This window comes from Gorilla gorilla, chromosome 21, assembly GCF_029281585.2.
Source record: "Gorilla gorilla gorilla isolate KB3781 chromosome 21, NHGRI_mGorGor1-v2.1_pri, whole genome shotgun sequence".
NCBI lineage: Eukaryota > Metazoa > Chordata > Mammalia > Primates > Hominidae > Gorilla > Gorilla gorilla.
Genome location: NC_073245.2, coordinates 11120662 through 11139041, shown reverse-complemented (window position 1 = coordinate 11139041; position 18380 = coordinate 11120662). Strand labels below are relative to the sequence as shown.

Sequence of the window (18380 nt, the reverse complement as noted above, 5' to 3'; positions counted from 1 at the left end):
GTACCATCCACTCAAATACCATTTAAAATTAGTCACTTTACAAGAAGGCTTACAGCTTATATATAAGAGGAACATAGAGGCTTCTCCAAAATTGACAATAATCCTAAAAATATACATGGCATTTTTACAATGTTTAAATTGTTTAAAGTACCCACACAAAAAAATTAATCTTGTAGAGGAGAGACTGAATTATTTCCACAGTCTCTTTGAAGAAAATAAAATAATAAAATTGTTATCGTGACTAGATGATCAAAGAAGTTACAGAAAAAAAGTAGAGAAAAATTATTATAGAGCCATATCATGCAATTAATATTGTGCTACTTTTCTAGATTTTATGTCTTGTGATTTTTGCCAGCTAAAGTTTATTTCGTCTCTCATTATAAAAGAAAAAACTCTTTCTAGCCTAATTCTGTATTTCTGACTTTGCATTCTTTCTCTTAGGGTATATGATTGATACCCTAAATCGTATAAACTTCAGGCCCCACAAATCTGGACGTGCTCCATCCTGTTCCCCTGGCTTCCTGGGTTCCAGCCATATTAGATACCCTCTGTGCCCATTGCTTGGGAAAGTGCTGCACACAGGAGTGCCAGAAACATATTGTAAATGAATGAATGAATGACTCAAAAACTGGAATGCTGGACTATTAACTACACGAAAACATAAATTTTGTCTGTTTTATTTGTTGCGACATTCCCACATCCAGAACAGTGCCTGACACACAGCAGGTGCACATTAAGTATTTTTTAACATGAATCCAAGCCTGGTCAACTGCAGACAATGTTTCTTTCCATTCTCTCCAGTTATTCCCAGTTTGTTACAAAGCACTTTCCAACATCCTCTCCACAGCTCTGAGAGGTGTCATTTTTACTTTAGAGTTAAGGATAAGTGAAGGATCAGAGAAGGAGGCCCCAGATCACTCTGTCAACGGCAGAGCTAAAGTTCAAACGCAGATCTCTGGGGCCAGAAAGCCTCTCGGTCCATGGCCCTCCCAGTAAGATGTGCCACAACGGGAAAGCTGATAGTGCGTGAGCCAATCCTGCAACCCGGAACGGGCTGATTCACGGAAGAATTGCTCTGTATGGACACTAGGTGGCGCCCACACACAGCGTAATTACCCTAGTCTTCGATGGCGCACGTACGAAATCTCAACACGTTTGTCAGAAGCCCAACTTTGAACCTTCAGTTTCATCTGTTTGTAACTGTCCTGCTTTTGCTTCCTTGGGTCACAGTTTTCTCCGCTGTCGAATGGAAATATTAACACGTACTCACTGGTCAGGTCTGTTACAATGCCTGTGCGTTGCAGGTGTTCAACAAACATAAGTTCTTCTTCTGACAGCGACCAGGGTAATCTGCAGCTATGTGAGATTCTTCTTAGCCCTGCACATTGGCCAGAGAATGCTTTCCAGAAGGAATGAGAGGGAAATTCCCTCTCCGCGTCCCAATCCTTATATGTTACCTTATATGGAAAGAAAGGCAGGTGAAAGTCTTTAGAGATGTGATTAAGTTAAGAATCTTGACATGTGGAGATTATCCTGGGTTAGCCAGGTGGGCCCTAAATGCAATCATGTGATTCCTTATAAGAGGTAGACAGAGGGAGATTTAACACTCACAGAGCAAAAGGCTATGAGAAGACAGAGACAGAAACTGAAGTTATGCAGCCTAAGTCAAGGACTGCCAGCAGCCACGAGAAACTGGAAGAGGCAAGGAAGGAATTCTCTCTTAGAGTCAGCAGGGAGTACAGTCTGGCCAACATCTTGATTTTGATCCAGTGAAACTGACCTCAGCCCAGTGAAATAGGAGCTGTCCCCATGACCTGGGGAGGGTTTGGGCAAAACAAAGCAGGGTGGCAGAGACAGGAGAGAACTGGGCCTCAAGATATGCTGGGAGCAGGGATGGGTGTGCATTACTGGGATCACCAGATTCTGTGTCTGCCTACTTACTGGAGAGATAACAGAGGTGTTGTCCTAGAGTTGCCTTCACACACATTAGAGACTGTCTTGCCCCAGACCCTGCCAGAAGGAGGGAGCAGGGATCCTACGAGCCTGACATCACTGCTTCCTGTCTTCATGGCACCCCTCCCCCTCTGTGGCTGATCAGAAGAGCAACATCATATCATAGTAAGAGCCCTGCTTAGACAGAAGATAGGCCTGAGATTCAATGCCACTGCTGCCATTTACTCATTGTGCTTTTTTGGGGGGCAACTTAGCTCCACTAAACTTCAGTTCCTTCATCCATAAAGTGGAGATTTAATATCACCCTTGCAGAGATGTTGAGTGTGTTCAGTGCACTAAGATCTTTACAGCGCCGTGTGTGGTGCTGGTATTTAGGGCAGATGATTGATAATGATAATGAATAGCTTACATGACACATAGTTGTTGTTAGATGACAAACATGGTTGTGTTTTCCATGTATTAACTCATTTATTCCTCACAAAAACCCCAGGAGATAGGCAATACTATTATCCCCATTCTACAGATGATAAAATCAAGGCATAGAGAGTTTAATGACTTGCCCAAGGGCACACAATCAGTATATTGTAGAGCTGGGATTTGGACACAGGCAGTGAGGCTCCAGGCTGTACTTATGATCACTAAACTATCCTGACTTTAAAAATGATAGCTGTTGGCCAGGCACAGTGGCTCAGGCCTGTAATCCCAGCACTTTGGGAGGCCAAGGCAGGCGGATCACCTGCAGTCAGGAATTCGAAACCAGTCTGACCAACATGGAGAAACCCCGTCTCTACTAAAAATACAAAATCAGCTGGGCGTGGTGGCGCACGCCTGTAATCCCAGCTACCTGGGAGGCAGAGGCAGGAGAATCGCTTAAACACGGGAGGTGGAGGTTGTGGTGAGCTGAGATCATGCCATTGCACACCAGCCTGGGCAACAACAGCAAAACTCCATCTCAAAAAAAAAAAAGGTAGCTGTCCATTGCGGCACTATTTACAGTAGCAAAGACATGGAACCAACCCAAATGCACATCAATGGAACCAACCCAAATGCACAATAAAGAAAATGTGGTACATATACACAGTGGAGTGCTATGCAACCATAAAATCGAATGAGATCATGTTCTTTGCAGGGACATGGATGAAGCTGGAAGCCGTCATCCTCAGCAAACTAACACAGGAACAGAAAATCAAACACTGCATGTTCTCATTCATAACTGGGAGTTGAACAATGAGAACACATGGACACAGGGGAGGGGAACAACATACATCAGAGCCGGTCAGGGGTGGGGGGCAAGGGGAGGGAGAGTATTAGGACAAATAACTAATGCACGCAGGGCTTAAAACCGAGATGACGGGTTGATAGGTGCAGTACACCACCATGGCACATGTATACCTATGTAACAAACCTACACGTTCTGTACTTGTATCCCAGAACTTACAGTAAAATAAAATAAAATGGTAGCTGTCATTATTAATAATAATTGCTAAGATTTACTGAGCACTGCTTATGTCCCAGCAACATGTTGACTCATTGCATTTGCTCAATAGTCCTATGAGGTAATTTCTGTTATTATCCCCACTTTATAGAAGAACAAACTGAAGCATAGAAAAGTTATGCTATATGCCCAAGGTTAGAGAGCTGATAAGACGCAGATCTGGTATTCAAACCTAGGCAGCCTGATGTCAAAGTCCTCCCTTTTAATTACCTATGTATGATGATCATGATGATGATGATGACAATGAAGAGGAAGAGGAGAAAGAGGGAGAAGAGACGGAAGAAGAAGGAGGAAGGAGGAGAAGTGGGAGACAAAAATAAACCTCCTTTATACCAATAACCTATGATATGTCCAGGTGTCAAAAGTTAAGCTGACCAATCAGATTCCCTCTCTATAAACTGCGACTTAAAGAAATAGCAGGAGAGTAAAATCTTTAGCAGTGGGAGTGGACCTGAAAAGATGCAGAAAGACTGGAAAGTAAAGCCCAACCCTTGACGCAATGCTGTGAGGAAGCCTGGCCACCTGGAGGGTCAGGTATAGGCATTCCAACTTACAGCCTCAGCTAAGGCCAGCATCACCTGCCAGAGGGCAACAAATAAGCCTTTGAGATAAATCGAGCTGCAGCCACCACCTGACTGCAATCATTGGAGACACTCAAAGCCAAGAACCGCTCAGCTGAGCCCAGAACTATGGGAAACATAATTTACAACAATAATAAACGGCTGTTGCAATAATAAAGGGATTGCTGTGTTTAAGTTTGGAGGCAGTTTGTTACACATCAATATACACCACAACACATGGGCTCTGTAAGGTGTCACAGCTGACCCAGGACTGCAAGCTGGCTCTCATGTAAAGGTGTGAGAGATTAGATCATTTCTAATCAGTCACAGTGTAAGTAAGCCTTGCCTTGCCTGCCCTGACCCACTCTAGGTTTCACATCTTGAACTGTTCTTGCTCCTAAATTTTTAGCTTCTGACCTCATGAATCCTTTTTCCATCTCTGTCCCCTCCTCTCCTCATCCTGGATGCTAGGCTTAGGTGTGCAGTCCTGTTTTTGCTGCCTTAGCAGAGAAAACCCTGGATTTTCCTGAGACCATGATCCACATGCTCCCTCTGGTGCTCACTGTCCTGCATGGCCATGATTTCCAACCCAGACCTCTAGGACCAACGCTGAAGATGTAATTTCCATCCCAATTCCTTGTCCAGCATCTGGGCTCAGCTTTGGCTTTCTCTGACCTAGGATCAGGAAGTGAACGTTGGTTCCAAATGTAGGGTCTTGGAGAACAACAAATATCCCACCAGAAGGGCAGGTTCTGGGGCTCTAGGTCTATCTTCCCAGATTGGAGATGGAGGGGTTGGCAGGGGTTTTTGGTCTTTGGGCCCAAATGTGGAAATCAGGGAGAGGCAGAGGGTGCTAGTGATTAGCATCGGGCATGGGAGAGCAATGTCATTTCTACTTTGCATGGCCAGGCAGATGTCTCTCAAGATAATAGTGGCTAATCAGCTTGTCCATGTGTAATAGTCATAGTTTCACAAATCAGAACATAATCATGCAGCAATAATAAGGTGCCATTCATTAGCCTTTCCAGTGTAACCAAGAATGGTTACAGTGGCAATTGGTAATAATAGCAAAAAGCTGTGTCAGTCTGGGACAGATAGGAGACAGAAACCACACCAGTTATTTTAACACAGAAAATTTAAGGTATAAAGTTGTTAACTGGGTGACTGAAAGGTTATAAAAAGAACTTTAAGGTAGGAATTGCAGCAAGTATCTGCCATCTCCAGGGCTGAGGGAGCAAAGAAAAGAGGCAGAAACTATCAAACTTTAAAACTTACAGGAGGAATTCCCTGGAGTTTAAATTCAGCTATCTGAGAAAGGAACTCAGCTCAGCTGGGGCTGGTGTCTCTGAGCTCAGGAAAGGGCCAGGTAGGTCAGGCAGGGACCCACACTTCAGGGGAGGAGGGACTGGCATCTGAAGCTGATGTCTCTGAGCTCCTGGAAGGGGCCCCAGGAGTCTGGAACCTGGATCCTGGAGAAGTCTGGTGCTTCATGAAGGAATTGCTGCCTGTTGTGAAGAAACATTGCTGGGAGATGCTCATAGGAACAGGAAGCCCACAGGGAAACAAGAAGAAGGAGCAAGCCCCTTTTCTCTCCTCTAGACTTGTAGTCTAACTCCATGCTGTATATTGGCAAAGCCTAACAAACTCTAACAGGGAGCAGCTGGTAACACCAAAAGGTGCTTTGCAGGGACCCAGCTCCAGCATCACAGAGCAGGTATCATTTATATTATCAAATACAAAAATCACAGGTTGATCTGACTACAAACATTATACTTATAATGCACCCCTCCACTCTGCCTCTACATGTAATCGATTTACTTTTTCAAAGCCATAAAAACAATGTTCTAGCAACATACAGGTAGATTTTCAAAAACAAAAAGGCCTACCAATCATCAGACCATCTTAACACCATGACTTTTTTATTGTCACCTTTTCTGTTTTAGTCTTTCTTATAGGCAGATATAATTTTTCAGTTATGACTGCAGCACCCCACACAACTGAGTGTCTCTGCTGTATCACAAGCCTGGTTGCCTGCTGTTACGGAGGTTGTTGTCACAAACCCTCATTGAATGAAATGCCATTTTCATATTGATTTCTCCTCTTTGATTCTTTGAACATCTGGATCATATTCCTCAAGGCCATTCTAGCTGCAAATGAGGGAAACTGCTCAAATCAGCTTAACCAAAAACAAATTGATGTGTGTGGCTGTGGTGGGGGGTGAAATTGACTGGCTTCGGTCCCTGGAAAGAATGCAGGAGTAACTCACAAAACTAGGACCTAAAACCAGGGACCAAAAAGAGCCAGCGCTCTTCCTCTCTGTCCATCTGTTGTGTGGCCCTCTCTCTACTTCTCTTTGGAGATTAGCCTCTTTCCTTCCTACTGCAGACAGGTCTTCTTTACCTGGTAGGAACATGGCCACCAGCAGCCTCAGCCTAAGTGTAATAGAAAGAGCTTCCAGGTAGCAATCTCAGGGAAGGTCGGTGATTGGCTCTGTTGGTTCACATGACCATCCATTGGGCCAATCATCTTTTTAGGGCCACCATGAATAATTATATCATTGGCCAGGCCTGGTAATATACCCATGCCTATGGCCAGGGTGGTTACAGGGCCTAATATGTTATCAGATGAAGGGGAATGGGAAGGCTTCCTGGGAAGACAGAAAACAGCCACTAAGTCACTACACAGGGGTTGAAATTTTCACCATAGCAACACTTGGTAACCATTACTGCACATCTAGTTCTTTGTTTTAACAATTGCCTTGTGAAAAATTCCCAAGGATAGGGTTACTGCCATGGTGCTTGCCAGAGCACTAGAGCACGTTTGTGTTTTCAGTCGAAAAGTGTGTTCACATCCAATACCTTATGTGTGCCTCACCAAGAAATCCCAAGTGACAGAAAAGGAACCAGAGACACAGAGAAGCTGAGTGACAGATCCAGGGATGCACAGCAGATGAGGGCAGAAATGAACCCAGAGCCCTGGCTTTCTGACTCCCATTCCAACACTCTGCCCCTGAAATATCACAGTGAAAGTTTAGACTAATGGGGAGAGTGTTAAAGCCCAGTGTCATCTCCGTCCAGTTAAGGGAGAGAGCTTCGTCTGCTGTCTTCCCCTCGGAGGAGCTGGGCCAGACCCCTTGAGCAAACCGGCTGGCAGCCCCTGCCTTCGGAGCCCGCTCGAGCTCTGATGGGGGAAGTCCCTCCGCTGGACCTGGCGTCCTCCCAGTGGGCGCTGTCCGCACGCAGCTCCTCCAGGACACTGTGAAGATGCCTCAGTGTGAGCAGGAGCCTCTGATCTTGAATCTGCATCTCAGACTAGGAGAGAGAAGGAGCCTGTGAGGGGATGCGTGGAGCCCTGGATGTTTCCCCATCAAGCCCCTTCCCTCGCTGCCTCATCAGAGACCAGCCCACTTGTGATTCGCACAGCCTCACAGAAGCCGTATCCACCAATGCCTCAGTTTCTTGCTCTGCAAAGCAGAAAGCAAATTGCTTACTTTTCAAGGCTTTCATGAGGACTGAATGAATTTGCCCATGGGAAAATCCTTTCAAGGGGTCAGCGAGGTCAAAACTACTTTGGTTACAATACTAAGACATTATTTTCCTTTTTTTGCTTTCATTTTCTTGTGAGCATACCATGGAGTTTTCCAGAAGCTAATGACATGTAATATCTCAACAGATTGAATGCAGGAGCAGCTATGAGAATCCAGCTGTGTTCTATTAAGACAGACATTAAAGCAATTTGCAACAATGTAAAATGGGGCTACTCTTCCCACTAAATATTTGCTTTGAAAAATATAGTTGTTTTGAATTTAAGTAATGTTTTATTAACATATTATGAATTTATTATTATTTTAGAATGCATTAGTAAATATATTAAAAATGTCTCAGCTTTGGCTTCTAATTCAGTCAGTATTGTTATATATAACTCACATAAACAAAAGCTTTTTGGTGGCCTTAATAATTTTTTTGGGCATAAAGGGTTCCTAAGACCCAAAAGTTTGAGAACTGCTGCATTAGAACTATCCTGTCACCTTCAGCCATCTCCATTCTTTCTCCCATTTTTTCCTGAGAATTTTTTCCCATATATTTTCTCTCTTTTTCTTTCTGTTTGTTTGTTTGTTTATTTATTTATTTATTTATTTATTTATTCATTTATTTTTGAGGCGGGGTCTCACTCTGTTGCCCAGGCTGGAGTGCAGTGGTGCAATAACGGCTCACTGCAGCCTCGAGCTCCTGGGTTCAACTGATCCTCCCACCTCAGCCTCCCGAGTAGCTGGGACTCCAGGTGCACACCAGCATGCCCGGCTACTTTTTGTATTTTTTGTAGAGGCAATGTCTTGCCATGTTGCTCAGGCTGGTCTCAGACTCCTGGGCTCACGCGATCCTGTCAACTCAGCTCCCAAAGTTTGCTTTCTCTTTAAAAATGTTAAAATTCTATTTTCTGACTAAGTAATTCTTAACACATGATAGAAAATTTAAAAGCTACAAAAGGACATATATTTAAAAGTCTCTCCCACCCACCTCACTTTATCCCTCAACTCGAGCGTCCTTCTCCAGAGGCAGCCACTGCAAATGCTTCTGTTTTTCCTTCCAAAGCTGGTCGGGGCAACACATGGTTAGATATACAGATTCTCAGCCTCTCTCTTTCTCTGTCTCTCTTTGCAAGAGATAGTTATGAACATTATTTCCCCACTAAAAATAGTGTTTTCATTTTTGTGACAAGCTGATCGCAAGTAAGAAGACCAAGTCTGCATCCTCTACTCAAGCATGAGTAACACTGCCAAGAGAATATGTAGCTAGAAAGAGAGATGTGAGGCCAGGCCCAGTGGCTCACACCTGTAATCCCAGCACTTTGAGAGGCTGAGGTGGGCAGACTGCCTGAGGTCAGGAGTTCAAGACCAGCCTGGCCAACATGGTGAAACCCGGTCTCTACTAAAAATACAAAAAAATTAGCCAGCCGTGGTGGCATGCGCCTGTAATCCCAGCTACTGGGGAGGCCGAGGCAGAGGAATCACTTGAACCCAGGAGGCAGAGGTTGTAGTGAGCAGAGATTGTGCCACTACACTCCAGCCTGGGCAACAGAGTGAGGCTTCATCTCAAAAAAAAAAAAAAAAGGAAAGACGTGAAGCAAAGGTGTAGTCGGCCTCCCTCAGAACACTGGGACATCTCAGGCTATAGAGCGAGTGGTCCTGGGCCCATTTTTTCCTAATTCCTCAGAAAACATTCACTCTGTGTTTTCTCGATTTTAGGGTTTTGCTCCTGCACATATTTCTGAGTATGTGCCTACAAGACCACAGTGGGGTTCCCAGCACGGAGGTGGTGATGAGGCATCCAGGCACCCACAGTTTCAGGGAGCATAAGGAAGATAGCTGCCCAGTGCTGGATGCCTGCTGACTGTGGGAAGCTGCAGTCCCTGCTGCTGGAATTCCCTGGTCCCATGAGAAACCCTACTGGGTCAGCCCTTCCTCTGGGGTGATAACAGGGTTGGGTCCCAGCTGGCCTGTTGCCTGGCAACCCAGAAAGGTCATTTTCGGACAATCCTGTCTGTCTCTCCCCAGGATGAGAGGTGTGTATATTGAGAAACAAACCTCTTCTGAGGTTCCCTGAGCTGCCTCCTCTCTCCTGGCTGGTGTCCCCACACACTTGGGGGCACCTCTCTTTTTTCGGACTTGGAGAAAATACCATAATGAAAGGCATAAGCCTGGCTTCCTGAGCAGCAACACAGGACCAAGTAACATAACATTGGGTCAGGAGAGTTAGTGCTCCATGGGGGAGGCACTTGCCAATGGGAAATGAGAGACAGGCACGAGCTGGGCAGAGGAATTTCCTCTCGTTCTCTCTCCCCCAATGTGCAGTTCCTCCTTCAACCCCTGCAGAGCATCTCAGCTGCTGAGACACCCACTGGGCCTCCTTAAGGCACCTTCTGAAGCCGTAGGCTGCTTGGTAATACAATGTCTGGCGTAATTGCCTGGCATAGCATTGGCCTCTGCTGCCACACCCTATGTTCCTCCTTATCACCACCCTTGGCTTGTACTTCCAAATAAAGTGCTAGTTTCTCAATCCTTGTCCAAGCCTCTGCTTTCTAGGGGACCCAGGCTAAGACATTGGGTGTATGCACGTCCATCTGGGTCAGGGTTATAATAGCCAACACCACGGTGCCAAGTATTCATTAAAAGGATTACAAGCATCTCTTCAGTGAATCCTTACAATACCCCATACGATATTGGTACTATCGTTATTCCCATTTTGTGATAAGGAAACTGAGGCTCAAAGAGATAAAGCCCCTGCTAGAGCCACACAGAGGACTCAGCACACACGGAGGACTCAGTGTCATTCTAAAACCAGTCTGGCCAGCACCACACCCAGCACCTCCCATGTAGGCCACGACCTACTTATCCCTGAACCTGAGATCACAATTGTGCATTACGTGGTAGGTCCCAGAGGGGAGACTGCAGGGTCCATACCGTAGCCTGCAGCCTCTGCCCCAGGGGGGACCCGGGAAGGAAAACCAGAGATCTTTGGAAAATATGTAGTCGGGGCATCAAGGAAAAGAAATGCAAAACCTTACCAGCTCCTTTCTCAGCCACTCCAAGGTCTGCCCAAGACTCGGGCTGGGCTCTTCCGCTGTTTTCAGCTCAGTGTTCTTGGGAGTGACCTTGACACTGACCTGGTTCTGGGCCTGAGGGATCTTTGACTTGTACATTCCCCCAACCCTTTCAGACTGGCAGCAGGTTCTGGCCAAATCACTGAAGATGGAGTTAATGGGAGCAGGAGGTAGCTCACATTGAAAAATGTAATCTGGCTTTTTTTTTTTTTTAAAGGGCTTTAGTGCTCTGAACAGAACAAGGAGGAAGGGAGGGAGACCATTATGGGTCCGAGTACCTTGGTGCCTGCTGTTCCAGAAGCCAAGAATATGTGATGCCAACAGGATCACAGAGAATGCAAAGCTTTAAATGGCAACAATATGGTTATTATGAAAATAGGCACTCTTTTCTAAGGGTTTGCTTTGTGCTTTACATATAAAGTATGTATATGTCTCATTTGGCATATACCTCCACGGGTGTCCCAAGTCTCTGTCCTCATTTACTTATCTATAGAGTCTAGATAAAGGAAATGTTCACTTTCCAAGTTCCCTTGTTTCTGGAATCCCCATGTGACCCATTTCCGGCAAATGAGATCAAAGCAGCAATTTGCTGTTAGGCTTCCAGAAAAACTTCGACCTTCCTAACAAAAGGGAAAATGTCACTGCTGCTTCCCTTTTACTCCTACTTTCTCCCTTTTCCTTCTGCCTTGAATGTGGATGTGATGTCTGGAGCTATGGTAACTGTCTTGCGACCATAAGACAAAGCCCAAGAAAATCACAGAGTCATTAGAAATCATTGCACCCCTGACTCAGCAACAGCATCTATATGAGAAAACAGACCCGATTTCTAATGGAACGCTCTGCTACTTGCAGGCAAACACAGTCCTGACACACCATTTATTCTTCCCATTGTTATAGGAAAGGGGTCCCGACCCAGACCCCAAGGGAGGGTTCTTGGATCTCATGCAAGAAAGAATTCAGGGGGAGTCCATACAGTAAAATGAAAGCGAGTTTATTAGGAAAGTAAAGGAATAAAAGAATGGCTACTCCATAGATAAAGCAGCCTTGAGGGCTGCTGGTTGCCCATTTTTATGGTTATTTTTTGATGATCTGCTAAACAAGGGGTGGATTATTCATGTCTCCCCTTTTTAGACCATATAGGGTAACTTCCTGATGTTGTCATCGCATCTGTAACCTGTCATGGCGCTGGTGGGAGTGTAGCAGTGAGGATGACCAGAGGTCACTCTTGTGGCCGTCTTGGTTTTGGTGAGATTTAGCCAGTTTCTTTACTGCAATTGTTTTATCAGCAAGGTCTTTATGACCTGTATCTTGTGTTGATCTCATCCTGTGACTTAGAATGCCTTAACCGTCTGGGAATGCAGCCCAGAGGGGCTCATCCTCATTTTACCCAGCCCCTGTTCAAGATGGAGTTACTCTGGTTCAAATGCCACTGACATCATCCCACTGTGAAGCAGGTATTCAATTCTCTCTTTCGCTAAACACTTATTGAATGTCTACTGTGTGCCGAGTTCTGCTCTAGACACTGAGGTTATCAACCAAAATCAGAGAAACAAAGGCCCTGCTTTCCTGGAGCTGACATCCTAGTAGTCATTGGAAACTAACAATCAAATTAATGCTACGATGAAAATACGTAGACTCTATTCTCACGTAGGTCTTTTAAAATATAAATTTATTGGGCAGGCATGATGGCTCATGCCTGTAATACCAGCACTTTGGGAGGCCGAGGTGAGTGGATCACCTGAGGCCAGGAGTTCGAGACCAGCCTGGCTAAACATGGTGAAACCCCGTCTCTACTAAAAATACAAAAATTAGCCGGGTGTGGTTGTGGGCGCCTGTAATCCCAGCTACTCAGGAGGCTGGAGCAGGAGAATTTCTTGAACCCAGGAGGCGGAGGTTGCAGTGAACTGAGACTGCAAATGTATATATATAAATTTATTCTATTCACATGCACTAGAAACTCCAAACCAAGAATTAGCATAGTGACCCCAGATAAAGATGTGAAATGACTGGCAAAGCAAACTCAGCCCAGTTTAGGGAAACTTGCCCTCAATCTGGCCACACAAAATATCCTCAGATAGAGCTCACCTGAAGATGAACTCATATAAGAACACACAAGGAAGCCATTCACCATAAATGAGAGTCAACAGACACCATTCACCCCCTTCCCCCAAGAACTTCAGATGAAGGCAGTTAAAAGTATTTTGAGGCCAGGTATGGTGGCTCACACCTGTAATCCAAACATTTTGAGAGGCCAATGCAGGAGGACTGCTTGAGGCCAGGAGTTTGAGACCAGCCTGGGCAACATAGCAAGACCCCTTATCTAAACAAAATAAAATACAATAATTAGCCAGTTGTGGTGGCACGTGCCTGTAGTACCAGCTTCTCAGGAGGCTGAGTCAGAAGGATTGCTTGAGCCCAAGAGGTCGAGGCTGTAGTGAGCTTTGATTGCACCACTGCACTCCACCCTGTCACAAAAGAAAAGTATTTTGAAAAGAAGAGGCATACAAGAAGGAATCAAAATCATACAAAACAAGAGACACTTTTTTCTTTTTCTTTTTTTGAGAAGGAGTTTCACTCTTGTCACCCAGGCTGGAGTGCAATGGTGCAATCTCGGCTCACTGCAGCCTCGGCCTCCCAGGTTCAAGCAATTCTCCTGCCTCAGCCTCTCAAGTAGCTGGAACTATAGGCACCTGCCACCACATCCAATTAATTTTTTGTATTTTTAGTAGAGATGGGGTGTCACCATGTTGGCCAGGCTGATCTCAAACTCCTGACCTCAAGTGATCCACCTGCCTCAGCCTCCCAAAGTGCTGGGATTGCAGGCATGAGCCACTGTGGCCGGCCAAAAGAGACACTTTTTAACAGGCAGATTTGAAAAAGAATGCAATAGAATTTATAGAACTTAAAATTACAGTAGGTGTTTATAAGTTAAAGAGAAAAGAGTGTATATTTATTGTAGCACCAGAAGACAGAGCTAGTGAGGTAGGAGATCAGCAAGACTTGTTCTCCGAGCACTGGTTACAATCCCAGTCACAACTCAACTGATCAAAACAGGATCTGTTCAAACAGGATGCCATGAAGTCGGCAGCCAAAACCAACTAAAATCGAGATGGCAATGAAAGCAACCTCTAGTTGCCCTCATTCCTCACAGAATGTTAATTAGAATTCATTAGGATGCTAAAAGACACTCCCACCGGTACCACGACAGTTTACAAATGCCATGACAATGCCTGAAACTTACCTTACACGGTTTAAAAGGGGAGGAACCCCCAGTCTGGGGAATACCCCACCTCTTTTCTTGAAAATTTGTGAATAATCTACCCTTTATTTAGCATATAATAAAAAGTAGCTTTTAATATAGTCAGCCAGCAATCCGCAAAGGCTACTGTGCCGATGGGGTAGCCCTGCTCTGTCTATGGAGCAGTCATTTCCTGTACTCTGTTGCTCTAATAAACTTGCTTTGCTTTCACTTTACTTTGTTGGTGCACTCTTGAATTCTTTCCTTTATGAAGCCAAGAACCTTCCCTGACTGAGCCCCAATTTTAGGGTTCACCTGCATCACTGCAGCGGTAGCTGTACATCAGTACCTTTGTCCTATACAGTGGGTATAGGACAAAGGGAAGCAGACTGGGATTCAGTAGGAGGAAGGTGTTGTTTAGAATTTTTCCAAGCAGTGGGTGCTCAGTCAACGGAGGGCAGAAGCATAGCCCAGATGATCAAAGAGACTGGAGTAGGGGCTCTACTGGCTTGGAGATGGGACCTGGAGTTCCTTCCAAGTATAAGACTGACTAGGCAGGAAAAGGGATACTGTAATAAGGAGCCAGGATATCTGGGTTCTAACTCCAGCTCTGCCAAACTGTCTGTGTGAACTTGGGCCTTGTCTTTTCCCTCTTAGGCATAATGAGGCTCAAAATAGTTACTAAATCGAGTTGTAAGGAATGTCACATTTCTTATATCCTGGCGTTTACAGCTTGAGAATCATTCTGACTGCCACATGCAGACAAAAATCTTATGTGCTATTTCTCGTAGTTCAGCTGTCACTTTTCAGAACCCAAGAGAATCAGAGAAACTCCTTTCTGCCACATTTATACCCCTTCTGAACACAAGGGGCCAGAGATGATTCCTCCAAACAGGCCACCAGGCTTTATGTCACATGCCCTGTAATCATGGGACAACTGCCTGGAGCCGAGATGAGCGCCCCAGCCCAAAGCAGCCATCTACAGACTGGACAGGAGAGTGATCATTGGCTCATGGGTGACTGGTTTTTGAGCAGCTGCATTTTGGGTGGTGACCAGATGATCCAATCAGATCTTCCCTCAGACATGTTGAATTTGCCACAGATTGGGAGGTTGGATTATCACTAGAACACTGTGTACCAAACGTCTCTAAAACTCCATACTTTCAAACAACGATCATTTATTATTGCTCATGTTTGCAGATCTGCAGCTCTGAGTCTGCTCCACAGATCTCCTGTCCTTCTCCTGGAATCACAGGGCTGCTGGGGCACATTCTCTTGGCAAAGGAGAAGAGAGCAAGTGGAACCATGGGAAGCCTCTTGAGGCTTAGGCTCAGAACTGTCACATTGTTGCTTTTGCCATGTGCCATTGGGCAAAGTTAGTCACATGGCCAAGCCCAAAGCTAAGGGGCAAGGATGTATGCTCCACTACAAAGAGATCCTGGCAAGTGTGTGGACTTATGGAGGGATGATGAAGTGAGACTCACAATTCTGTGCCGGAAGACAGCACTGCGTGGAAGTGGGGCCACAGGCCTGGAGGTGCCCAGAGGGAAGGTGGCAAGTGGAGACCATGAGGTGGCAAGAGCAGGAGGCCGGAAGTATTGTTGGCTCGGTATCAGACAGATGTCATTGTGGCAGTCGGAGGAGACACACAAAGAACTAGAGAGAAAGTGATCTCAGGATAAGACTTGAAGGATGATTTAGAACAACCAGCATTATTGATCTCCTACTCCAGACCAGGCACCACACTAAGTCCTTGACATGCATAACCTCATTTCATCTTTAAAACCTGATGACTGCAATTCCAAAACTGTGCACTGAGGCACCCTGAGGCACTATAGAAAACTCACAGAGGCACTGAAATGTATCTAAAATTTTGAGGGAAATGCAATGACATCTGTCAGATACTATGCCAACAACTATTATTATGTCGCTTGAAGCTAACTACCTAATAAACAACTGCTACACCTTCTAGGGGGCCTGGTACACTGTGAAAAATTACTAAGATGCTAAGGGTGTCATGAATTGAGAAAGTTTGGGGACCTCTGCCTACGACGTTGGTACCATCATTATCTGCATTTTGTAGATGATTACACATAGATCCTATTATTCACAACTTATTACGGATGTGAAAACTGAGGCTCAGAGAGGCGTGGATTTCCCTAGGATCACTTCAGCCAATAAGTGACAGAACTAGATTTAGGACCTATCCTCCCTCACCTTCGTGGGGAGGGTCTTGCCTGTTGTCTTGAACTGGTGGAGACTCAAGCAGGGGCTCAGGCTAGGCCTAGGGTGTTCTCTGCCCTGTACAGTAGTGGTGCTGACAGGAGCGGAACTTGGCAGTTAGAGTCTGGCACTCTGTCTTTGGCTTCCAGCGCTGACACCTAATTACCCTGGAAAGCCATTTCTTGTGGTTAACTTGTTTTGATGCATTTTCATTTATTTTTAATCCCACTCTTAGGATTCTGGCTCAGAGCACATTTTACTTCATGGGCTCAGAAAGGCTTGGCACATGAAGATGACGGGAGGTGGAGCCAGGAGGCCTGCAAAGGGAAAGAACTTAAACCTCTGAGTGGGGAAAAATGTCACTAGCAAATACGAAAGCCAGAATGGCCAGCCATTCTTCACCCATGGGCAGCCAATACTACTATGGATTACCTGTGCCAGACTCTGCAATGCATGCTTTGAATACAGTGGTGAGCGAGAAAGACCTCACGCTTGACCTCTCAGGGCTTGTGGCCCGCAAGTAAGAGGGTCCATTCGCAATCAGCTGGTTCAAAATCTTACTTTATACCACAAGCCTGGTGCATATATATATATGTGGCAAGTGGGCTCGTGTATTTTATATATATAAATTTTACATATAAAAATTATATATATATATATATATATAATATACATATATGGGAAGCAGGCTCATGTATTTTATATAAATATAATTTTATATAAAAGTATATACAATTTGGCCAGGCATGGTGGCTTACACCTGCAATCCCAGCACTTTGGGAGACTGAGGCAGGTGGATTGCTTGAGCCCAGGAGTTCGAGACCAGCCTGGGCTATGTGGTGAAACCCCGCCTCTACTAAAAACACAAAAAATAGCCAAGTATGGTGGTGCGTGCCTGTAATTCCAGCTACTCAGAAGGCTGAGGCAGGAGAATTGCTTGAACCCAGGAAGCGGAGGTTGCAGTGAGCCAAGATCAAGCCACTGCACCTCACACTGGGCAACAGTCTCAAAAGAAATAAACATATATATAAAATTTTATATAAGTATAAAATTATAAAATACATAAATGAGGCTAGTCAGTGGCTATGACAAAAATTGCAGGCTGTCCCTCAATATCCCTTCTCCCTTTCACATATGGCAAAAGACTGCATTTTTCAGACTCATTTGCAGGTAACTGTGCCATGTGATTAAATCCTGGTCAATAGGATACAAATGGAAGTGATGAGTTCAATTTCTAGGTTAAGGTTCAATGTCTTCCCTTAAGAAGAAGGAAGAAGGTGCCTCCTACTTCCCCACATCCTCCTTCTGCTGATGCAATGTAGTGACAAGGGCTGGAGCTGGAACAGCAAGGTGCAAGATGGCCGAGCAACAATGCAGAAGGAGCCCGGGTCTCTTGTGGTTGGTGAACCAGCATGTCAGCCTGAGCTGCCACGTAGACTTTTCCATGAGAGAGAAATAAGTTCTGTTTTATTGAAAGCACAATTATTTTGAGTGTCTTTTTTAACAATATAGCAGCAGAGCTAGAGCAGAAGCGAAGTCCCCTAATTTCCCCTTCCAAGCCTTTTCCATAATCCCCCCACCTGTGTATTTAAGTGTTTTACCCTCTTTCAAGTGTTTTCTTTTTCATGACCGTATCTGCTCCTTACAATAGCTCTCTGTGAAGTCCATAGGAGAGAGAGGAGTTCTGTGACCCTCACTATGCAGACAGGGAAAACAAGATGCAAGCGTGGTAGGTAATCTGCCCTGAGACATGAGGGTGGAGTTATTCCCATTCCTCAGATGGGGCAAGTGGGCTCAGAGATGACATTTAGCTCTGCCTTTGTGTCCAACTCCTAGTCCAGGGCTCTTCCCATCCTTTTGGGCTGCCTCCCCTCCTATTCTGGGCACCTGAGCCCTCATCCCCTTTGTAAAATACAAATGAGGTGGAGGTCTAGAAGAGAGAAGTGTCTGCACTGTTAGAGCCCTCGAACCCTTCAGCCTGCCTTTCCTACCACACAAGCACATGCAGTCACTCTAACCAGAGGGGGCATGGGGACAGAGCACCAGTTGGCTCAGGGGGCCCATTACCATCTCTCTGCAGCTCCTTACCCCCTTTCAGCAGGCTCTTCCTTTAGCCTAGACAAGCAAGGCCAGTAATCCAATCATTTGTCTTCTGCCTGTGCCCTGTACTGTGTCCTTTTGGGTCCTGAACACACATGCCCTGTACTCTGTGTCTTCTAGCAAACGCTGTGGGCCCCACTCGTATTCCCTCAACACTCACCTTCTCCATGTGTGCCTATGGCTTCGTACTGCAAGCAGGTCTCACTCTGCT

General features: G+C 45.3%; 1 protein-coding gene across 1 annotated transcript; it reads right to left on the bottom strand.

Moving 5' to 3' along the window:
* Window positions 1-661: 661 nt before the first annotated feature.
* C21H20orf202 (chromosome 21 C20orf202 homolog) lies at window positions 662-10737 on the bottom strand. Its single transcript, XM_004061659.5, has 2 exons — window positions 10573-10737; window positions 662-7319 (listed from the first exon to the last, which is right to left on the bottom strand). The coding sequence occupies exons 1-2, from the start codon at window positions 10705-10707 to the stop codon at window positions 7086-7088; spliced, it is 369 nt and encodes a 122-aa protein (XP_004061707.3). The 5' UTR covers window positions 10708-10737; the 3' UTR covers window positions 662-7085.
* Window positions 10738-18380: the final 7643 nt, after the last annotated feature.